The sequence below is a fragment of the Vigna angularis genome (assembly GCF_016808095.1).
Source record: "Vigna angularis chloroplast DNA, complete sequence".
Taxonomy (NCBI): domain Eukaryota; kingdom Viridiplantae; phylum Streptophyta; class Magnoliopsida; order Fabales; family Fabaceae; genus Vigna; species Vigna angularis.
The window spans coordinates 58,111-80,000 of record NC_021091.1 but is presented as its reverse complement, the minus strand read 5'-3'; the positions used below and the strand labels follow the sequence as shown (position 1 = coordinate 80,000).

At 31.8% G+C, this 21,890-nt stretch overlaps 24 protein-coding genes and 2 non-coding genes across 27 annotated transcripts. All coding sequences in view use genetic code 11, as the record gives it.

Annotated features, from left to right (window-relative positions):
• The first annotated feature begins 98 nt into the window (after window positions 1–98).
• rps11 (ribosomal protein S11) lies at window positions 99–515 on the top strand. The gene has a single exon. It carries the CDS (start codon window positions 99–101, stop codon window positions 513–515), a length of 417 nt encoding a protein of 138 aa, YP_007889757.1.
• A 70-nt stretch (window positions 516–585) lies between these two features.
• Window positions 586–1,587, top strand: rpoA (RNA polymerase alpha subunit). The gene has a single exon. It carries the CDS (start codon window positions 586–588, stop codon window positions 1,585–1,587), a length of 1,002 nt encoding a protein of 333 aa, YP_007889756.1.
• Window positions 1,588–1,822: 235 nt separating this feature from the next.
• petD (cytochrome b6/f complex subunit IV) lies at window positions 1,823–3,023 on the bottom strand. The gene is made up of 2 exons: window positions 3,015–3,023; window positions 1,823–2,296 (listed from the first exon to the last, which is right to left on the bottom strand). Exons 1-2 carry the CDS (start codon window positions 3,021–3,023, stop codon window positions 1,823–1,825), a joined length of 483 nt encoding a protein of 160 aa, YP_007889755.1.
• Window positions 3,024–3,225: 202 nt separating this feature from the next.
• petB (cytochrome b6) lies at window positions 3,226–4,686 on the bottom strand. Its single transcript has 2 exons — window positions 4,681–4,686; window positions 3,226–3,867 (listed from the first exon to the last, which is right to left on the bottom strand). Exons 1-2 carry the CDS (start codon window positions 4,684–4,686, stop codon window positions 3,226–3,228), a joined length of 648 nt encoding a protein of 215 aa, YP_007889754.1.
• A 127-nt stretch (window positions 4,687–4,813) lies between these two features.
• On the bottom strand, window positions 4,814–5,035 carry psbH (photosystem II phosphoprotein). Its single transcript has one exon. The coding sequence runs from the start codon at window positions 5,033–5,035 to the stop codon at window positions 4,814–4,816; it is 222 nt and encodes a 73-aa protein (YP_007889753.1).
• A 117-nt stretch (window positions 5,036–5,152) lies between these two features.
• psbN (photosystem II protein N) lies at window positions 5,153–5,284 on the top strand. The gene has a single exon. It carries the CDS (start codon window positions 5,153–5,155, stop codon window positions 5,282–5,284), a length of 132 nt encoding a protein of 43 aa, YP_007889752.1.
• A 58-nt stretch (window positions 5,285–5,342) lies between these two features.
• psbT (photosystem II protein T) lies at window positions 5,343–5,450 on the bottom strand. The gene has a single exon. It carries the CDS (start codon window positions 5,448–5,450, stop codon window positions 5,343–5,345), a length of 108 nt encoding a protein of 35 aa, YP_007889751.1.
• A 164-nt stretch (window positions 5,451–5,614) lies between these two features.
• On the bottom strand, window positions 5,615–7,141 carry psbB (photosystem II CP47 chloropholl apoprotein). The gene has a single exon. It carries the CDS (start codon window positions 7,139–7,141, stop codon window positions 5,615–5,617), a length of 1,527 nt encoding a protein of 508 aa, YP_007889750.1.
• Window positions 7,142–7,543: 402 nt separating this feature from the next.
• On the top strand, window positions 7,544–9,594 carry clpP (clp protease proteolytic subunit). Its single transcript has 3 exons — window positions 7,544–7,612; window positions 8,320–8,616; window positions 9,376–9,594. Exons 1-3 carry the CDS (start codon window positions 7,544–7,546, stop codon window positions 9,592–9,594), a joined length of 585 nt encoding a protein of 194 aa, YP_007889749.1.
• A 225-nt stretch (window positions 9,595–9,819) lies between these two features.
• rps12 (ribosomal protein S12) lies at window positions 9,820–9,933 on the top strand (one part of a trans-spliced gene, as the record gives it; the record has 2 gene entries for this part). Coding sequences YP_007889748.1 and YP_007889702.1 both cover window positions 9,820–9,933 — 114 coding nt within the window.
• An 842-nt stretch (window positions 9,934–10,775) lies between these two features.
• Window positions 10,776–11,135, top strand: rpl20 (ribosomal protein L20). The gene has a single exon. It carries the CDS (start codon window positions 10,776–10,778, stop codon window positions 11,133–11,135), a length of 360 nt encoding a protein of 119 aa, YP_007889747.1.
• A 225-nt stretch (window positions 11,136–11,360) lies between these two features.
• On the bottom strand, window positions 11,361–11,669 carry rps18 (ribosomal protein S18). The gene has a single exon. The coding sequence runs from the start codon at window positions 11,667–11,669 to the stop codon at window positions 11,361–11,363; it is 309 nt and encodes a 102-aa protein (YP_007889746.1).
• A 762-nt stretch (window positions 11,670–12,431) lies between these two features.
• On the bottom strand, window positions 12,432–12,566 carry psaJ (photosystem I subunit IX). Its single transcript has one exon. The coding sequence runs from the start codon at window positions 12,564–12,566 to the stop codon at window positions 12,432–12,434; it is 135 nt and encodes a 44-aa protein (YP_007889745.1).
• A 126-nt stretch (window positions 12,567–12,692) lies between these two features.
• On the top strand, window positions 12,693–12,766 carry trnP-UGG. The gene has a single exon. It is a non-coding gene; the product is annotated as a tRNA-Pro (tRNA).
• Window positions 12,767–12,938: 172 nt separating this feature from the next.
• On the top strand, window positions 12,939–13,012 carry trnW-CCA. Its single transcript has one exon. It is a non-coding gene; the product is annotated as a tRNA-Trp (tRNA).
• A 130-nt stretch (window positions 13,013–13,142) lies between these two features.
• petG (cytochrome b6/f complex subunit V) lies at window positions 13,143–13,256 on the bottom strand. The gene has a single exon. The coding sequence runs from the start codon at window positions 13,254–13,256 to the stop codon at window positions 13,143–13,145; it is 114 nt and encodes a 37-aa protein (YP_007889744.1).
• A 158-nt stretch (window positions 13,257–13,414) lies between these two features.
• Window positions 13,415–13,510, bottom strand: petL (cytochrome b6/f complex subunit VI). The gene has a single exon. It carries the CDS (start codon window positions 13,508–13,510, stop codon window positions 13,415–13,417), a length of 96 nt encoding a protein of 31 aa, YP_007889743.1.
• Window positions 13,511–14,441: 931 nt separating this feature from the next.
• psbE (photosystem II cytochrome b559 alpha subunit) lies at window positions 14,442–14,693 on the top strand. Its single transcript has one exon. It carries the CDS (start codon window positions 14,442–14,444, stop codon window positions 14,691–14,693), a length of 252 nt encoding a protein of 83 aa, YP_007889742.1.
• A 9-nt stretch (window positions 14,694–14,702) lies between these two features.
• psbF (photosytem II cytochrome b559 beta subunit) lies at window positions 14,703–14,822 on the top strand. The gene has a single exon. The coding sequence runs from the start codon at window positions 14,703–14,705 to the stop codon at window positions 14,820–14,822; it is 120 nt and encodes a 39-aa protein (YP_007889741.1).
• A 22-nt stretch (window positions 14,823–14,844) lies between these two features.
• Window positions 14,845–14,961, top strand: psbL (photosystem II protein L). The gene has a single exon. It carries the CDS (start codon window positions 14,845–14,847, stop codon window positions 14,959–14,961), a length of 117 nt encoding a protein of 38 aa, YP_007889740.1.
• A 193-nt stretch (window positions 14,962–15,154) lies between these two features.
• On the top strand, window positions 15,155–15,277 carry psbJ (photosystem II protein J). Its single transcript has one exon. The coding sequence runs from the start codon at window positions 15,155–15,157 to the stop codon at window positions 15,275–15,277; it is 123 nt and encodes a 40-aa protein (YP_007889739.1).
• A 530-nt stretch (window positions 15,278–15,807) lies between these two features.
• petA (cytochrome f) lies at window positions 15,808–16,770 on the bottom strand. Its single transcript has one exon. The coding sequence runs from the start codon at window positions 16,768–16,770 to the stop codon at window positions 15,808–15,810; it is 963 nt and encodes a 320-aa protein (YP_007889738.1).
• Window positions 16,771–16,947: 177 nt separating this feature from the next.
• cemA (envolope membrane protein) lies at window positions 16,948–17,634 on the bottom strand. The gene has a single exon. It carries the CDS (start codon window positions 17,632–17,634, stop codon window positions 16,948–16,950), a length of 687 nt encoding a protein of 228 aa, YP_007889737.1.
• A 503-nt stretch (window positions 17,635–18,137) lies between these two features.
• Window positions 18,138–18,728, bottom strand: ycf4 (photosystem I assemly protein Ycf4). The gene has a single exon. The coding sequence runs from the start codon at window positions 18,726–18,728 to the stop codon at window positions 18,138–18,140; it is 591 nt and encodes a 196-aa protein (YP_007889736.1).
• A 184-nt stretch (window positions 18,729–18,912) lies between these two features.
• Window positions 18,913–19,017, bottom strand: psaI (photosytem I subunit VIII). Its single transcript has one exon. The coding sequence runs from the start codon at window positions 19,015–19,017 to the stop codon at window positions 18,913–18,915; it is 105 nt and encodes a 34-aa protein (YP_007889735.1).
• Window positions 19,018–19,245: 228 nt separating this feature from the next.
• accD (acetyl-CoA carboxylase carboxyltransferase beta subunit) lies at window positions 19,246–20,760 on the bottom strand. Its single transcript has one exon. It carries the CDS (start codon window positions 20,758–20,760, stop codon window positions 19,246–19,248), a length of 1,515 nt encoding a protein of 504 aa, YP_007889734.1.
• Window positions 20,761–21,890: the final 1,130 nt, after the last annotated feature.

The window sequence follows — 21,890 nt, the reverse complement described above, 5'->3', positions numbered from 1 at the left end:
AATAATTTTAATTAAAAGGATCCGTTTTTTACATGAAATGGATATCTCCATACCCTATATCTTCTTGTTTTTTTAATGAAATATTGAAATAATCAAATATGGCAAAATCTATACCTAAAACAGGTTCGCGTAAAAATGTACGTATTGGTTCGCGTAATCAGACTCGTAAAATACCAAAGGGAATTATTCATGTTCAAGCTAGTTTCAACAATACTATTGTGACTATTACAGATGTACGAGGTCGGGTGATTTCTTGGTCCTCCGCTGGTACTTGCGGATTCAAGGGTACACGAAGGGGAACACCTTTTGCCGCTCAAACTGCAGCAGGAAATGCTATTCGAACAGTATCGGATCAAGGCATGCAACGAGCAGAAATCATGATAAAAGGGCCTGGCCTCGGAAGAGATGCAGCATTAAGAGCTATTCGTAGAAGTGGTATACTATTAAATTTTATACGAGATGTAACTCCTATGCCACATAATGGATGTAGGTCTCCTAAAAAAAGACGTGTATAAAACTAAAAATAAACATTAAAAAAAGTTCAAGAGAAAAAAACAAGTCAAGAGTTTGATCAAAATAATTACTATGGTTCAAGAGAAATTAAGGTTCTCTACTCGGACACTACAATGGAAATGTGTTGAATCACGAATAGAAAGTAAGCGTCTTTATTATGGACGCTTTATTCTGTCCCCACTTATGAAAGGTCAAGCCGATACAATAGGCATTGCAATCCGAAGAATTTTACTCGGAGAAATAGAGGGAACATGTATCACACGTGTAAAATCAGAGAAAATACCACATGAATATTCTACCATAATAGGTATTGAAGAATCAGTACATGAAATTTTCATGAATTTGAAAGAAATTGTATTGAAAAGTAATATGTATGGAACACAGGACGCATCGATTTCTTTCAAAGGTCCTGGATATATAACCGCTCAAGACATCATTTTACCACCCTCGGTGGAAATCGTTGATAATAGACAACATATAGCCAACGTAACAGAACCTGTTAATTTGTGTATTGAATTAAAAATTGAGAGAAATCGTGGGTATCGGATAAAAACACTAAAAAACTTTCAAGACGGAAGTTATGATATAGATGCTAGATTCATGCCTGTTCGAAATGTAAATTATAGTATTCATTCTTATGTCAATGGGAATGAAAAACAAGAAATACTTTTTCTCGAGATATGGACAAACGGAAGTTTAACTCCTAAGGAAGCCCTTTATGAAGCCTCCCAAAATTTGATTGATTTATTCATTCCCTTTTTACACGCAGAAGAAGAGAACTTTAATTTAGAAAAAAAGAAACACAAAGTGACTTTGCCCCTTTTTACTTTTCATGATATATTGGTTAAGGATAAACTAAGGAAAAATAAAAAAGAAATAGCATTGAAATCTATTTTTATTGACCAATTAGAATTACCTCCCAGGATCTATAATTGTCTCAAAAGATCCAATATTCATACATTATTAGAACTTTTGAATAACAGTCAAGAAGACCTTCTGAAAATTGAACATTTTCGCGTAGAAGATGGAAAATCTATATTGGACATTTTAAAAATACAAAAGTATTTTACATAAAATTGAAATCTATTGACATAGTATTTTTTCAAATTGATTTTTTTTCTAAACTCAAAAAGGTCAAAATATGTAATTTAAATATTTAGAACAAATCCAAATGTTCAGAATATATCTAAAATGGAATAGATGTATCTAGGGATTAGTCGGTTCAGAAAGAATTATCCCTAGATATACAATACAGATGTCATGATATTTTCTTTAAAAATGAATTAAAAATGAAACCAATCTTCGAATTTTAAAAAAGACCTAATGTTAGGGATTTCTCAATAGGTAATGTTGCTCCAATACCTAACCAAAGGGCAACTACAGTACCAATCAAAAATATGGTAGTTGCTACTGGACGGCGAAATGGATTTTGGAATTTATTAACATTCTCCAAAAAGGGTACTGTTAATAATCCCGTAGGTACCGAAACCATTAAAAGAACGCCCAATAACTTATTGGGCACTGTACGAAGTATTTGAAATACGGGAAAAAAATACCATTCAGGTAGTATTTCCAAAGGAGTTGCAAAAGGATCCGCGGGTTCCCCAATCATGGATGGTTCTAGAACCGCTAAGCCTACGTTACAGGCAATAGTACCTAGAATTACTACTGGAAAAATATATAAAAGATCGTTAGGCCATGCGGGTTCTCCATAATAATTATGACCCATTCCCTTAGCCAATTTAGCTCTTAATACAGGATCATTCAAGTCAGGTTTTTTTGTTATTGGGATAGGTGAATTCTTATAGATCCATCCTCCAAAAGAACCGGATATGATAATTTTTCATCATCCGGCTCGAGCACTAATCAAATTTTTCAACTGTATCTATAGAATAAAATAGAAAAAAATGTATGTGTTATCCACACATATATGAAGATTCTAAATAATAAAAGAAACTCGATTCTATTCTCTTTTTCCAAAGTTACAATTTTTTATTGAAAAAAAAAAATTCAGTTCTTTTTAAGTAAATTTTAGTAAACGCTCAATACCCGAGTAGACTTTTCAAGTTGATAATGCTTTCTGGGTGATCTCAAACTTTGCAATTGTTATCCTGTCAAAAAAAAAATCTTGATACTTTTTATGTACAAAGAATTTACTTGTTACTAATATAACCTAACTCGCGTTGTTCTTTAGATCTACTTTGTTCACTCCAATAGTATCAGAAATCAAATCAATGCATAGGAAATGAATGCGTTGTCATACTATATAGAATTCAGACTATACCACACCACTTCTTTTACTGGATCTTACGGAGCCTGTTGATGCAGAATAAAATCGAGTCTGATCATAGAAAAGATTCTCTTCAAGTAAAACCAGCCTACCCTCTCTGTAAGAGCCTTGCTTGGTGGTTGGAAAAAAGACACATTTAATTGTAAATTCTAATGTGGCAGATAAGAGAAAGTCATATATCTGCGCGGCCAAATAAATAGTTCAAGTCACACACTCCCATAATCCATTTTTTGTTTGGAGAGTTCCCTTCAACTATTTATGTATGTAAAAAAAAAAACAAAAATTCAATTTTTGTTAAGTTGAAGAGAAATATCTAAATACATGTTTTATTTTGTTTTATAATCCATAATTGTAGCAATGAAATAAAATCCTCCCCAAAATAAAAAAGGATAGTGATTACAAATATCTATGATCCATATTCACTATAAAGGACCAGAAATGCCTTGCTTACGTATCATTGAAAAGTGCATTAACATAAATACAGCAGTAAGAAGAGGTAATACAAAAGTATGCAAACTATAAAAACGAGTTAAAGTAGATTGGCCCACACTGGAACTTCCACGTAATAACTCTACCAAAGACGATCCTATTACAGGAATAGCTTCGGGTACGCCTGTTACAATTTTTACTGCCCAATAACCAATTTGATCCCAAGGTAAGGAATAACCAGTTACACCAAAAGATGCAGTTAATACAGCCAAAACTACACCCGTAACCCAAGTTAATTCGCGAGGTTTTTTAAAACCACCTGTAAGATACACACGAAATACGTGTAGAATCATCATTAAGACCATCATACTTGCCGACCATCGATGAACTGATCGGATTAACCAACCAAAATTAGCTTCAGTCATTATATATTGAACAGAAGCAAAAGCTTCAGTAACGGTTGGACGATAATAAAAAGTCATAGCAAATCCTGTTGCTACTTGGACTAAAAAACAAGTAAGTGTAATTCCTCCTAAACAATAAAATATGTTCACATGAGGCGGAACATATTTACTGGTTATATCATCGGCAATCGCCTGAATTTCAAGACGTTCTTCGAACCAATCATAAACTTTATTGAGATAGGTAACCCAAAGGAACCCCCCCAAAGAACCGTATATGCGAATTTCATCTCGTACGGCTCAAACAAAAATACCCCAATATTGATTGTAACAAAAACAGATATCTGTAATAGAAAGTTTGAAACTGCTTTATTTAATCCTATGATTCTAATTTTCTCTTACGATAAAAAAAGAAAAATACGAAAGCTATTCTTTTTTGTTATTGTTATAATGCCAAAATATCAAGTCGGCACACTCGTCTTTATGGTGATCTTTTAAGGCCTCTTGAATATTCTTTACTTCATTTTTTTATTTGTATAATGTGAATTTACTGCTGTCTTCTTTATTCTTTAATTTTTATTATTGATAAGGATTTTCTTGTTAGGACCATATGAATGAATAAAAAAAACCTCAGATTCATACTAGAACCACGATGATTCAGATTCAAAACAACTTTTAATCGAAGTCCAAAAATTCTCTGAGTAAGAATTGTTGGATCATCACTTCTTCAATGAATAGATAGAATATAATGAAAAAATTCAAGGAAAGGCTTGTCCTTTGCTCAAAATAAAGACAAACTGGAGAAGCTTGAAAGAATCAAAATTTTTCAATTTATTTTGAGAATTCTTTGAAAAGGTTTTTAAGTCCAGTTGCGAGGTCTAAATATTTAGTATGAATCATAGTATTAAGATTTTTAGAATCTATTTTCTATATTCCGTGCTCCAGATACTAGATTAAATATCTGACGGAATAAAACCATCTCTATCAAGATGACAGACCCATTTTATGTTCTGTACTTTCAATAGGACCAATTAAAACAAGTCACACACTCATATTCCGGAAATACAGAAACAAATAAATTCTACGATCAAACTACCACATCAAAATGGAATAGACTAAGAAACAATAAGAAACTTAAATGCTTCACTTTCTATAAACTAATTACTCGATTCTTGTGAATCTAATTGATAGAAATTCCGTCCAATAAAATGGACGAATTATAAATCTCCAAAATAATAGATAGAAATATCGCAAATAGAGCCATTGCAACACCCATCAAAGGAGTAGTTCCCCACCCCGGGGCTACTTTACCATATTCTGAATTTAAAGGTTTCAATAAATTCCCTACAACAGTTCGTCTTGGACCAGATCTAGAATTATCCTCAACGGTTTGCGTAGCCATAAATACTCTTTTTTATTCATTTAGATCTGTTGACTTTGTATACCATTCCGCTGTAAATATAAGGATCTTATCCTATAGATCGATCTATTGTGATCTGGAAACTTTATAATTAAAATAATGGAAACAGCAACTCTAATTGCCATCTCTATATCTGGTTTACTTGTAAGTTTTACTGGGTATGCCTTATATACTGCCTTTGGGCAACCCTCCCAACAACTAAGAGATCCATTTGAAGAACATGGGGACTAGTTGAAGTAATGCGCCCTCCCTATTGGGGGCTCATTACTTCAATTAAGATAATAAAACATTATTTTACCTTTTTCGTCGGAACTTTAGGAGGTTCTCTAAAAAAAATCGCGAAAAAAATAATTCCTAAAGTTGAGACTAAGAGGAATGTATAAACCAAAGCTTCCATAAATTTAATCGTGGTTTACAATTATAGCTTTCATACCTGTTTCTTGGGGTGGGGCTCTTTTCGAAAAGAAAAAAAAGAATAAATGCAATGATTCAAATCAAGATTTATCTAGTTCTTTATGTGAAATTAAAAATTATAAAAAAGTAGAAAAGAACAAAAGAATGTTATACTACCGGTCTTCTTGTAGTTGGATCTCCAAGTTTTTGGAATGCTCCAAATTCTACTTGAGCATCTAAATCTGGGTCGATACCAGCAAAAACATCTCTGAACAAAGTTCTAGCACCATGCCAAATGTGCCCGAAAAAGAATAGCAGAGCAAATGAAGCATGCCCAAAAGTAAACCAACCCCTTGGACTGCTACGAAAAACACCATCTGATTTCAAAGTAGCACGATCTAATTCAAAAATTTCACCCAATTGAGCACGTCTAGCATATTTTTTCACAGTAGCGGGATCACTATAACTTACTCCATTAAGCTCACCACCATAGAACTCAACAGTTACACCTACTTGTTCGACACTATATTTCGATTCTGCTCTTCGAAAAGGAACATCGGCTCTAACAATTCCGTCCCCATCTACTAAAACAACTGGAAATGTTTCAAAAAAAGTAGGCATACGACGTACAAAAAGCTCATGTCCTTCTTTATCTCGAAAAATGGGATGTCCTAACCAACCGACGGCTATTCCATCTCCATTGTCCATGGAACCCGCTCTAAATAACCCCCCTTTTGCTGGATTATTTCCGATGTAATCATAAAAAGCTAATTTTTCAGGAATTTTAGACCAAGCTTCTGATAAATTTTGATTTTCGGCTAGTCCAGCACCAACTCTTCGATATATTTCTTGCTGGAAGTATCCCTGATCCCATTGATATCGAGTAGGACCAAATAATTCAATGGGGGTTGTTGCTGAACCATACCACATAGTTCCAGCAACGACAAAAGCTGCAAAAAAGACAGCAGCAATACTGCTAGAAAGGACAGTTTCAATATTTCCCATACGTAATCCTTTATATAGACGTTGGGGTGGACGCACACTAAGATGGAAAAGACCAGCTAATATGCCCAACGTTCCTGCCGCAATATGATGAGAAGCTATCCCCCCCGGAACAAAAGGATCAAAACCTTCCACACCCCACGCGGGATTTACGGATTGTATCCTTCCAGTTAGTCCATAAGGATCAGACACCCATATTCCGGGACCATACAATCCTGTTACATGAAATGCGCCAAAACCAAAACAAGCCACCCCTGCAAGAAATAAATGAATTCCAAAAATTTTTGGCAAATCCAAAGAAGGTTTTCCAGTACGTTCATCACAAAAGATTTCTAGATCCCAATAAACCCAATGCCAAATAGCCGCTAAAAAGCACAAGCCTGAAAACACAATATGTGCTCCGGCCACACCTTCGTAACTCCAAATACCCGGATTCGTTATAGCCCCTCCTGTGATATTCCAACCGCCCCACGAATTAGTTATTCCTAAACGAGTCATGAAAGGTATAACGAACATACCCTGTCTCCACATTGGATCAAGAACAGGGTCAGAGGGATCAAAAACTGCTAATTCATATAGAGCCATCGAACCGGCCCAACCAGCAACTAGAGCTGTGTGCATTATATGAACAGAAAGCAAACGGCCCGGATCATTTAAAACAACAGTATGAACACGATACCAAGGTAAACCCATGAAAAAATACCCCTTCAACAAAAAATAGACACTATGTAACTTTATTGCACTGGAAAAAAATGAATATAGCCTTTCAGTATATTCTCTTGGAAAATAGAACAATCATATTTGTAGAAATCAAAGAAACAGATTTATTCTATACCGGATAAGTAACAATACGCAATGGTGGGGAGACGAGAGGGGTTGACAACTTTCTCTATGACTATTTAAATAAGTAAATGCAGACATATTCGCTTATCACCCCAATGACCCATTTGTAACAACTTGACTTTTTTTAGTATTCTTTTTTCTAAAAAAAAGCAATATTAATCTAAAATAAAGTCAATCATTTTTAACACGATAAGCTAATTCTTACGTTTCCACACTAAAGTGAGATATATGACTTTATTATTTGTCCATTTTATGCCCATTGGTGTTCCAAGAGTACCCTTTCGACTCCCCGGGGATAGAGATGCAGTTTGGATTGATATATAGTGCGACTTGTCAGATATAGTAGGTTATATGGGATTTACCCGTTTTCTCCCCCGATCGAGATATCCCCTCTTTCACCCCCAAAAGAGAATGATTCAATAATAAAGATAAAAAAATGGGGAGCGTGAAGTGTAATGAAGTACTATTCTATCGATTTTTTCATTTTTAGAGAAAATTTCCAGATTATTACTCGAAATTATGAATAATTTATGGTTGGCTTAATTGGACCAATAAAATAAAGTACCCAGGCTCTGTGTAGAAAAAACCAATTGGTAATATTTCTATGATCACTACTTCTATGATATCCATATATTGTATTTTACAGAAAGAAAACATTACTCAATTCAGCAAAGGAAGAAGTTCTAACAAAAATACATAGTTTTGGAATATTTGTTCTATATGTGCAAATCCAAATCGGGCAGATCTTTACTCAGAGTAGAAAAGAAACCTAAAAGAATTGAAAAAGTCCATTCAGAAACAAGAAAATTACATTGTGATTCGGCTTCGATCTCGATGAAAGCAATACATCAATGAGAAGATAGTTCACTAAATTAAGTATATTCTTCTTTTTTTTTAGTTCGAAGAAATCCATTAGAAAAAGAGAAAGATTCAAATCGACACATTGATTCCTTTTTTGCTTATAGAATTTTTGATGAACTGTATGCATCAAAAGGTGCATGTACGGCTTTTAAGGAAAAAATGGAATCCTAATCAATCGACTTTATCGAGAAAGATTACTTTTTTTAGGTCAAGATGTTGATAGTGAAATATCGAATCAACTTATTAGTCTTATGATCTATCTGAGCATAGAGAAAGAGAATAAAGAATTGTCTCTGTTTATAAACTCTCCGGGGGGGTGGGTAATACCTGGAATAGCTATTTATGATACTATGCAATTTGTACAACCAGATGTACAGACAGTATGTCTGGGATTAGCTGCTTCAATGGGATCCTTTCTTTTGGCAGGAGGCACAATTACCAAACGTCTTGCATTTCCTCACGCTTGGCGCCAATGATTCTTTTTTTTGAGAATATCTAGAATAGATATCTATCTATCTATATATACTATACCTTCGCCATAAAAACCAAAGTAATAATAGCATGGTATTTTGAATTCCATATGCAATTTTTTTGAATCATTTAATTATATATAGAAAGAGTAGTATGAAAAAGAGGGTATTTCCAATTTTATCTGATCTATAAGGAACCTAGTTTCATTTTAGTGTCGCATACTTTTTTGTTTTTTTTCATACCAGAAAGCTTGTAACAATTTTTATTTGAATCAGAAGAAAACATAACATAAAAAAAAAAAAGAAACTTTTGGATTGTTGAATACCAAAATGATATAAAAAACAACGGAACCATCGTAGTATTTAAAAATAGATTAAAAAAAAAAAAAGAAAGTTGGTTATTCTATTGTTTCTTATTTAAGGATCCGGATCCAAAAGACCTAGGAGATTTTGTACTTCTTTTTTCTTTGATAGAAAAAAAGAAATTTTGAAATGTAGAAACAAAATTCATCGAAGAAAATACTCTATCCATAGAGGAAAAAATGAATTGCATAGGTACAAAAGCCGTATGCATCAATACACAGAAACTGCTTGTACGGTTATTGAATATTCTTTTTGCCTTTTTCTTAGTTGTCTTCTTTATATATCTTGGGAATAAAGACAATCTTTAGCAATCTACCAATATAGTAAAAAGAATTCTAAAAATATTTATCAAGATAAGGGAAATACTACTTAAGTGATATAATCAGGGTAATGATCCACCAACCTGCTAGTTCTTTTTATGAGGCACAAGCGGGAGAATTTGTCCTGGAAGCAGAAGAGCTACTGAAAATGCGTGAAACTATCACAAGGGTTTATGTACAAAGAACGGGCAAACCTTTATGGGTTATATCGGACGACATGGAAAGGGATGTTTTTATGTCAGCAGCAGAAGCCCAAGCTCATGGAATTGTAGATCTTGTAGCAGTTTAATAAAAAATTGGTGGCAAAGGTTATTCTAATTAAATACAGGATTGGAAATTTAATTTTTTACTCTTCTTACTTTACATTTTCAAATAAAATCTCTAAGAGTTAATCTATTAATATACTATAAATAATATAGGCTATAAGGAATATAGAATATAAGTAATTCACGGTTAGGATAGATCTAAACCTGCTCATTATACAAAAATATAGATATATATAGTACGACTTACCATGCCAACTATGAAACAACTTATTAGAAACACAAGACAGCCAATCCGAAACGTCACAAAATCCCCAGCTCTTCGGGGATGCCCTCAACGCCGAGGAACATGTACCAGGGTGTATGTGCGACTCGTTCAGCTTAAATACTAAGAAAAAAAAAAATTCAAAAATTTTTCAGTATTAGTAATCGGTTAAGATAGTGTGAATGCAAAAACTACATTCACACTATCTTAACTTAATATAGAATTCTTATATATATAATTATATAATTCTTTACATTCTTCTATCTTGTATCAAATTTATGGTTCCGATTGGTGCAAAACCAATAATACTAATTTGCAATTTCATATGAGAAGGACTTTCCCATCGGTAACAAAAAAAAGTTACCCGTTAAGCGGAGAAAATACTATTGCAATTAAAAATAAAGTATGTCCTTAATGAATGAATTTTGATGGATTTTTTAAGAATAGAATAAGAGGGTCAGCTACCCAGCAAATTTTCATAATTAAATACCGTTACTATATAATTAGATTTCGTTGTGAAAAAACCTACTTACTCAATATTGTTGCATGGGTAGAGCCACAGAGTGTGAACTGTACAAGTTAACACTAACATTGATTAAATGAATCAAAAATGAAAAGAAAAAGGCTCCGGTGTATAGAGAGGACCTGGTCATTTCTAAAAAAAATCATAGAAACGAAGGAACCCACCAATTAATTATAAAAATATGTGTCCTATTTCATTTACTATTTTTATTTTATTTGATATCTAGTATCAATACAATTTCTGATTTTGAGGTTCAATTTTTAATATAAAAAATCGTGGTTGGGGCGGTTAGAGTAGCAAGAGCCGTTGGAATTTTTTTTTATACATCGGAAGAATCCATTTTTGTTATTAATAGACTAGGAAGATAAAAAGAATAACTGAAAAATTAAAAAGTTATTCCTGAAAATATCATTTATTCAATGACCAGAATTAAACGAGGATATATAGCTCACAAACGGAGGACAAAAATTCGTTTCTTCATATCAAGTTTTCGCGGAGCTCATTCAAGACTTACTCGAACTATTACTCAACAGAAATTGAAAGCTTTGGTTTCGGCTCATCGTGATAGAGATAGGAAAAAAAGAGATTTTCGTGGTTTATGGATTAGTCGAATAAATGCAGTAATTCGCGAGAATCAAAAAGTATCTTATATTTATAGTAATTTAATTAATAGTCTATACACGAAGCAATTGCTTCTTAATCGTAAAATAGTTGCACAAATTGCTATATTAAAAGAGAATTGTCTTTTTATGATTGCCGATAATATCATAAAAACTTAAAACCCCTTATTTACTCCAGGAAGGTATAGACTTGAAATTTGTTTATTTTGATAGCTTTAGCATATGCTAAAGCTATCAAAATAAACAACCATGCTTCAAAAATTATTCTTCGTTACCTATTATCTTTTTTATTACAAAAAAAAATCAAATGGAATTATCCTAATTTTGAACAAAACATCAATCCATGTTTAATTCGAATCTAAATTCAAATTGGATTTCGAATTTTTAATTTCTATTTTTTTTTCTTAAAGTATTCATTTTAGCAGTCGACTCGCTTTTTTCAAATTGTTTTTCGTTATTAAGAAAAGGTAACGAAGATAAAATACGAGCTTGTTTTATAGCAATTGTAATTAATCGTTGTTGTTTTAAGGTCAATCTATTTACACGTCTAGATAATATTTTTCCTTGTTCACTAATAAATCGACAAATTAAACCCATGTTTTTATAATCAATTCGGTCCCCCGATTGAATCGGGGGCAAACGTCTACGAAAAGTTCGCTTGGATTTAATAAAGAGTCGCTTAGATTTTTCCATAGTTTATTTATTCCTATTCCAAAAATAACATTGATTTCAAGAAATATAATTATAATAAAGGATTGGTATTTTTTTTTATTGTTCTTTAGCATATGTTGTTATATAACGACGGGGACATCGACATCATTTTATCAATTCCAATCAACTAGGCAGGTGTATTGTGTTGATTCTTGTTAGTAATCTATCTAGAAATACTGCTTGATTCCTTATTTAGACTCTTTTTATCACAACCAGTACCTTCCAAAATAACACTTACTCGGATATCTTTACCCTTGGACATGACCCTCCTTTGGGTTTTTAATTAACTTATAACTCTTTTCGGATTCGAATCTAAGAAAAAGATGAAAACAACTAAGATAAAAAAGAAGAATTCGAAAAATGATGAAAGATTTCGTTCCAATTTAATTGAATCTAGTACAAAAAAGATAGTACAAAAAGAATACATGGATCTGGAACTATATTTCGTTTCAAATTGCCAGTATTTTAGTTTTTTTTTAAGTCTTTTTTATGATATTGTTGCCCCAACCTATCCATTGGATTTCTGCTTTCACTTTATTTTTCATAGGAATTGAATTATTAATTCAATTCCATTGAAGCCTGGACCAGATCCCGAGTTTCACTCCGAATTTGAATGAGGCCAATTTAATCTTTCTTCTTTCTCTTTCCTAAAAAAAAAAGAAGAAAAAAGAAGAGTAGGTTAATTACACATATTTAATAGATAATTGGACTTTTAATCTTCTTCACCCCTTCCCGTGTCAATAACTAAAATGAAAAAAAGGGGAATATCAATGCATCTGGAAAAAAACGATTGATCTCTATCAATAGACCCGCCAAAGCCCCGAACCATAAAGTACTTACTACTGGTGCCACGGAAAGATATGTTTTTAGATCTCGCATTTCAAATCCTCCTTTCTTTTTATTTTTGAAGTATTTTATTTTTTTCTCTGTTGATATATATCAACAGAGAAAAATGTGGAAAACAAGACAAAGATTCTTTACAATAACACTATAAACAACTGGAAAAGGGATGTAGCGCAGCTTGGTAGCGCGTTTGTTTTGGGTACAAAATGTCACGGGTTCAAATCCTGTCATCCCTATCCCTAACTATTACTTATTCTATGATATTCCGTATTCTATGATATTCCATATTCTATGAGATGAGCAATAAACCGGGAACCTTTGAAGACGAATTCCAATTGAACATACATACTGAATATCTATATGCAAAATGGATTTGGATCATAGTAGAAAAGAATTTATGAAAAAAAAGCGCTCTTAGTTCAGTTCGGCAGAACGCGGGTCTCCAAAACCCGATGTCGTAGGTTCAAATCCTACAGAGCGTGATTCTAGTATTGTTCGCCTGATAATTACACTGAAATAATTGAACATTCAAAAGAAAGTCTGAATTTTATCCTTGTCGATTAGGATGAAACTAAATAAATAGGGAATCACAAAAAAAGAGACATTTATTAATCAAAGATTCAACTGATCACCTCGTCGGTATTGTAAATATGCAGTTACAAATAATCCAGCCAAAGTAATAGGAATTAAACCTAACACGATTCCAAATAGAAAAACTTCAATCATTTTTATTTGTTCGAAAAGTAAAAAGAAAGGTAATATCTAGCCTTAAACATAAATCTGTATTGATCATGAATCTCAACGATCGAGAATTGTAAATTGACATAGTAAGGAATTCTAGAATGTCTTATACCAAAATTGACTATTCCTCTAAAAATTAAAAATCAAATAAGTCGTATTTTACTAAGACCAATAAATAGAGACGAGGTTATTATTAAAACCGATAGTAAAAAACCGAAATAACTAGTGATAGTGGGCATATAGAAACTAAATGAAATATTTTCGTTCTTTTTATACATATGTTTATAAAGCACTTCCCTAAATTTCCATTTTTGAGAGAAAAAAGAAGATAAAAAATCCTACTTCAAAGATACAATTCAAAATTGGCGATTCATCAATAAATCATTAGAGACGAATAAAAAGAAATAGAGTAACATAATTTATAAATAAATTCCTCATCTGTTACATCTACCCATCTTGTGATTTCAAATCAACAGACTTTTTAATCAACTCAGGAATTAAGTAAACCTGCTCTAATGAAAATATTGAATATTATTCTATAGATATCCAATAGAATTATCTTTCTATTAGAAAAAGAAAAGAAAAATTAAGAATATTCAAACAAAGAATAATAACTTTGTTATTTCATTTTATTTCACTTTGAATTAATGTAGAAGAAAATCGAAAAAAAAGATCTTCAACAACCACAAAAAATAGATTTCTTGATTTGGCACTAATTGAATTATTAAAATATAAAATCTACTTTATGAATTATCAGAAACCCTTTTCTCATATTCCGATTTGAATGGATCTTTAGTTTCTAATCCAAAACTAATAATCTGAAAAGTTAAGAACCTTCATTTTATACTATTACTATAAAAATTGAATATCAAAAAAATTTTTATATACCCAAACTTTGCAAAATTTTCTATCGAATTTTTGACTACATAGAGACAATCAATGAAAAAAGACGAAAAAAATCTAGTACTAAATTTTTACACTGATTGTGAAATTTCATTGCTCTGTTAGAAGAAGGATAGCTATACTGATTCGGTATACTCAAAAGACACCGTTGGTACAAAATGGACGATCTAACAAGGATTATATTTCAGTAAATTTCGCCTTACTGATCTTGTCTTTTATGGACTCGACCCCCCCTTTTTGACTGTACAAGAATATGTGGAGTTCAAGATGTCTGGAAGCACAGGAGAACGTTCTTTTGCTGATATTATTACCAGTATCCGATACTGGATTATTCATAGCATTACTATACCCTCCCTATTCATTGCAGGTTGGTTATTTGTCAGTACAGGTCTAGCTTATGATGTATTTGGAAGTCCCCGCCCAAACGAGTATTTTACAGAGAACCGACAAGGAATTCCATTAATAACTGGCCGTTTTGATCCTTTGGAACAACTTGATGAATTTAGTAGATCTTTTTAGGAGGCTCCAATGACTATAGATAGGACCTATCCAATTTTTACAGTACGATGGCTAGCTGTTCACGGACTAGCGGTACCCACTGTTTCTTTTTTGGGATCAATATCAGCAATGCAGTTCATCCAACGATAAACCTAATTTGAATTATAGAGCTATGACACAATCAAACCCAAATGAACAAAATGTGGAATTGAATCGTACCAGTCTCTACTGGGGGTTATTACTTATTTTTGTACTTGCTGTTTTATTTTCAAATTATTTCTTCAATTAATTAGAATTAATAGATAGAATTAATAGAAAAAATAGGAATAAGAAAAAATAGGAATAGTAAATAATATATATATATATATTAAGAATTCTTTTATCCCATTCGGAAGGATATCATTTCATAATTATCTATGACTGTTTGTTAATGTCTTTAGCATGACTGACTACGTGATTAAATGTGGAGGAAAGTGGGATAAATGGCCGATACTACTGGAAGAATTCCTCTTTGGATAATAGGTACTGTAACTGGTATTACTGTGATCGGTTTAATTGGTATTTTCTTTTATGGTTCATATTCCGGATTGGGCTCATCTCTCTAGTAATCGTATTCTATTTTGGTTTTTGAAATGAAAGTATAAGAACTGAACAGGGATCCACTCTTTCTTTGACGAATGCAAGTGGATCCCCCTTGAGTTCTTAAGAATTCTACTTTTTTTTCATATAAATGACTACTTCTTCCGATGTTTCAAAAAATTCCATTTTATTCTTTTTTTTTTGTTCACTACATATTATATACAATAAAAGATTATCTGGCAGAAAGATTCTAAGTTGGAAAAAATAGAAACTAAGATATAGGATTTTTCAGGAAGGGTTTAAAAAAGATTATTTTATTGATATTTTTAGAATATTTCTATTTCAACACAAACAAGAAGGAATTGGAATCGGACTCTAGGAAAGGAAAAAAAAGAAAAAACAAAGAATCCCCTTTAGAGTAACGTTTCCATATTTGAATTTATATATATATATATCTTTTTTATATTATACAGATATTATACAGAATAGAATTACAAAAATTATCAAAAAAATTGAGTTCTTTTGACGAGTTTAATATGTTGATAAATACGCGGAACTAAAAATTCATTTCGAACAATTGAACCTTCTCAAATTGTTTCTTCTTAAGAACTAAAAAGATTTGTGCTAAGATAATAGATGCCAAAAAGAACAAGAGACCTTGAACACGTAATGGATCTTGAAGTACTATTTCCGCATCCCCCTGACCAAATCCACCGACATTAGGATTACTTGTCAATGGCTGATCCAGTTTGATAGATTCACCTTCTGAAACAAGAAGTTCTGGTCCTGGAGGTATAATATCAATCACTTCACGCTCATCCAATGCATCTACTATAGTGATTTCGTATCCCCCTTTTTCTTTTCGTATTATTTTTTTGACTATACCTGCTGCTGTAGCATTATAAACATTATTATTACTCTTGCTCCCGTCAAGATAAATCTGGCCCCTTCCCCTGTTCCCGCCTACGTATATCGGATATTTTAAGAAATGAATATCTCTTTTACTAGCGGGATCCGGGGAAAGAATAGGAAACGTGATTTCATTATATTTCTGACCAGGAACAGGGCCTACTACAAGAATATTTTTTTTTGTAGGGCGATAGTTTTGAAAAGACAGATTGCCTATCTTCTCTTTAATCTCAGGCGAAATACGATCGGGGGGTGCCAATTCAAAACCTTCCGGTAAAATAAGAACAGCCCCCACATTCAAAGTTCCCTTTTTACCATTAGCTAGAACTTGTTTCACTTGCATATCATAAGGAATTCGAACAACTGCTTCAAATACAGTATCAGGAAGTACCGCTTGTGGAACCTCAATATCCACGGGCTTATTAGCTAAATGGCAATTGGCACAGACAATACGACCGGTTGCTTCTCGGGGATTTTCATAACCCTGCTGTGCAAAAATTGGATATGCATTTGAAAAGGGTGCTCGAATTATTATATATATCATGACCGATATAGAAATGGATCGGGTAATCCCTTCCTTTATACAAGAAAAAGCATTTCTAGTTTGCATGGTCTAATCATTGATCCTTAAAATTTCTACAATAAGATTAGGTAGGTCACTCGCATAGTTCCCTATCCAAGGTGGGAACCCCTTTTTTATTGAACTTTTTTTTTAAGAGGGGGAAAATAAAAATTCTCTTTTTTTAGATAAAAACTTGAAATTTATTCAAGTAAATCGGTTTTTCTGTCAATCATTCATTGAATGATAAATCACTACAAGTGATGGAGATATGCGATTTAAATAACGGAAAATCCAATATTTTAAAATTGTATCTAAAATGACTGGAAAAGTGGACACAAGACCGGATATAATTTGATCATTTTGAGCAAATCCAAAATCTTTATAAACGAAACCAATAATTAGTTCCCACCCATGGGTTGAATGGAATCCTATACATAAATCAGTTAATAAAAGAATAGAAAATGCTTTTATTGTGTCACTTAAATTATATATAAATTCTCGAACCAAAGAGTTAATAAGAACAAGTTCTTTATTACCAAGAATAGAATAACCGCTTAGAATAAAGAAACAAATTATATTTGTGGAGAAGTGCAAAATCGTATTCATACGATCTTCGTTGTGCGTTTTGATTAATTGGATTGTTTCTTTATAAATTCCAGTACGAAGGTTTTGTAGATATGTTTTCGGACATTCCTTTAACATGTCATCTAAGAAAAAAAGTTCCTCTAATTCTATGAATTTGTTGAGAATACTCTTTTCTTTAATATCATTCAAGAAAATTTCGGATTGACTAGTATTCCACCAATTCATAAACCAAGATTCCAGACTTTTCTTAAATGTGAAAGAGATACACCAGGGCAAAAAGACTATAGATGTAAGATATAGAAGGGGAATGCTTTTTTTTTTTTTCATTTTTCGTCTTTAATGAACTTAACTTCATCTCATTCGTCAACTCTATATGATAATAACTTTTCTATCAAGTATAAGCTTCATTACAAGTTATAGAGCTTCTAGATAAATCTAGATTGTATTTTATCTTTTTTTTTACTTAAACTTCGGAAGTTAGCCTTTGCCTTCTTTAATTTAGAAAAAAGAATACATAAATCCAATACGAAATCGAAAGAATTCACAGTAAATTCCAATCCAATGAAGAAAAAAATATTGTTTCGAAAGGATATTAATTGCTAACATTCGAAGAAAAAAGGATTCCTTTTTAGAAATACACCAAGGAGCACTTCGAGTTATGACTCTAATATTCAGATTTCGAAATCAAAAAATGTCCCATCTATAAAAATTGAAATATTTTGAAAACAAAAAAGTTTTTTTTTTCAAAATATTTCAATTGGTACACTAAATAAATAGGACAATTCTGAAACTTTTTGTGCAATTTTATTTCTAGTTAAGTCCAATTTTCATCAATACAGAAGCGGTACACCTAAAAAAAAAGCTAATTCGCCAGCTCTATTTGCAATTTCTGGTGGAGTCAAATTATCTTCAATACGAGTCAAGGGAATAAACCCCTGTTCTATTGTTTCCATATAAACGATACTCTCATAAGTAAGAGTACGAGTAAAAATACCTCGTTCTTGAACTCCTGTTATTATTCTGATAGATTGAATATCGTTCATAGGTATTTTTTTAATAATACGACGATTTTTTCCAGGAAATCCCCAACGAAGAAAACATACTTCTTTTTTCTTTTTTTTATCGAAGATATCAAAACCACCGCCTATATCCCACAAAATAATCCACCACAAATAAAAACTAATAAAGAGACCCCCAATTCCATAAAAAGCCATCGTGGCCCCTTGTGGAATAAATGGAAATTTACTAATTTCCTCAGAAAAAAGGAAAAGATCCATACCGAGATAACTGGAAATTCCAACCAACAATAACCCCAAAGAACCTAACAAAATGATAAAGGCTGAAAAGATATTGCTTATTTTTCGAGACCCTGTTATAGAATAGATCAATACTTCTTTTGATCTTTTTTTAAAAATATTCATTACCCCCTCTTTTTATTTTTAAGAATAATAATTGTGGAATAAAAAACCCCAGAATTTTACTTGTTTCTAAAGTAATTTTCATCAACTGGCGCTACTGAAATGTAAACCTTTAGGGGGAATTCATCCAATTGCTTCCAGCTCTCAAAAAAATATCTAGAATCTTTTTCCCTACTGACCGCCGTATCTAAAAAATCTTGTTTTTTTGAACATGAAGAAATAAAGAAGCCATTGCAATTGCCGGAAATACTAGACCCACTAAAGGAACAAAAATGGAAGGAAAGTTTATCATAAATAAGGGTACCTCGATTGACTATTTGTACTATATCTATTTTTATTTTTGTCGATTTTTATTCTTATTTTTATTAAAAAAGACAGTATATAATCACTAGAATTCCTATATCTTTATACTTAGTATATAGGAATTCTAGTGATTATAGCTAAGCCGATATATATCATAATATACCCTTTTCTTATTCTTAGTATTTTTTTATTATTCTTTTATTTTATTCTTTTGATCCTATATGTTTTTATTTTTTATTTCAATTCCATAATTTCTTTCATTTTTAGTCAAAGAAAAGAAATTATGGAATTGAAATAACTCAGTTACAACTCCCTTTAAAAGATTACGCGGTACGATTGAATCAATTAAACCCTTATGGAATAAATATTCAGCTACTTGTGAATCTTCGGGCACTGTCTTATTCAATGTTTGTTCAATTACTCTTTTACCAGCAAATGCAATATAAGTGTTTGGTTCGGCAATAATGATATCCCCCAACATGCCAAAACTAGCTGTCACTCCACCGGTAGTAGGAGATGTAAGTATCGATACATAGAATAATTTTTGAATTTTTTGATAATAATATAAAGCAGAAGAAATTTTAGCCATTTGCATCAAGCTCAAACTTCCTTCTTGCATACGCGCTCCTCCGGACGAACATACGAGAATAAGAGGTAAAAGTTGATTAGTAGCATATTCTACCAAACGCGTGATTTTCTCACCTACTACGGATCCCATGCTACCTCCCATAAACTTAAAATCCATAATACCAATTGCTACAGGAATACCATTTACTTGACCTGTCCCTGTTTGAACAGCCTCAGTTAATCCTGTTTTTCTTTGATAAGAATCAATACGATCTTTATAAGGTTCTTCTTCTGAATGAAATTCAATGGGATCCAGAGAAACCATGTCTTCATCCATAGGATTCCAAGTACCCGAATCAATCGAAAATTCGATTCTATCTGAACTGTCCATTTTCAAATGATATCCACAGTATTCACAAATATTCATTTTTGATTTCCAAAATTTTTTATAATTTAATTCATAACAATTTTCGCATTCAATCCACAAATGCGTCAATTTTTCACTTTCATGGAGATTCTTATAATTTTCTCCTAGAGTGGAATCACTATCATTGGTATCATTCGTACTAGTTATTAAACTAAAACTATAATTCTCACTTTCACTACCATTTCTGCCCTTACCAAAAAAGTAGCTATAAAAAGAACTGTCATTGTATTTGTCTATATCAACAAAAATGCAACTATCAACACAGATTTGAGAATGAAAATAACTATCAATGCAACTATTAATATAATTGTTCCAACTAAAAGGAGTATCATACATGGAATGATCGTAATCACTCTTAATAACAGTATTCAGATAGCTAGAAAAAAAATTTTCTTGTTCACTTAGAAAAGAATGATTGTTGTTAATCTCCAAAGTTTTCTTTTCAATATCTAAATATATGGAATAACTGTTCCTCTTATTATCCCTAACTAAAAAAGTTTTATCAGATAGGAAATCCTGTATGTTATCAGCACCTACTAAATAATCAAAAGAATTATAACTAGAATTATGACGATCATCCCACCTCTGAATTTTTTTATCTATATCAGTTAAAATTTTGGGTTCTTCGCTTAGACTGGTATTCTCAATAGGACCAAGACTCTCCATTGATTTACTTAATTCACACCTGTATTCGAACTTCCTATTAAGTAACCTAGAATTGAACCACCATTTTTCCATAGAGTTTTTTCCTGTATTTCCATAAAAATAAAAAAAATGTATAGTCATTGGATGAAAAATCAAATAATAGAAATATTCAATTTTGAATATCATGTATTTACTATCAAAAAAAAGTATATAAATCAAATAACTAGGATTAGTCACTGAAAAAAAGAAAGAGCGAGTCAGTATTAAAAAGAAATGATAATAAAATAATAAGAAATATGAAATAAAAAAATCACCTCATATCATAGGGGGTAATCTATTGAAAAGTCCAATTACTATATTTAGTTACTCTTTTTTTTCCTATATTCTCTCTTTTATATACAATTTTTCATTTTTTTTTTGAAGATTCATTAAAATTTCATGAATTGTCTGACTATATAAAATTGCATTCTATGATTCTATATAAACAACAAGAAATAAAAAAATGAAGTATGAATATAACAAGAGAGCGGGGAGTTTTGTAAATATATATACAAATAATCTACACCCCCTTTTTGATTTCATTCATTGAATTTCGTTTGTTGATTCGAGCTAAGTTCTATAAAAACACCTGCCTTTTTTTAAATATGCTGAACAGTTCCTGTAGGTTAAGCGCCCCTTGTCAAAGAAATGAAAGAATAACAGGAATATTTAACAGGAATATTGAAATAGGTTTCATTCTTTATAGGATCCACTTTCTGAAGATCTCTTCCCTCTCTTTGGGGTCGAACATTCCTTGCAACAATTCGATAAACAGCCCTTTGGGATAGATATAGATACCCCCCCTAGAAACGTATAGGAAGTTTTATCCTCGTACGGCTCGAGAATATAAAAAATTCTATATATTTCGAAAATTATGATGTAAAATAGAGCAATAAAATCATCAAATCCATTAAACAATGACTTAAGTATTTTTCTTTCGTATTTTCTTTCTGAAAATAAAACTCTTCCTATTTTTACCTCCATAACTCAATTTGAAGAATTATAAAAAAACTAAAAAGAAAACCAAGCCTTTAGCAGCTATTTCATTTATTGAGTGGTCTCTACTCCCCTTTCTTGCCCGTGTTTCGTTTCTTTATCATTCATTTCTTTTTTATAAAATTTTTGATAATAGAATTGATGATACAATTTGAAAATGGTATTTCCTTAATTCCCCGATTTTTTAG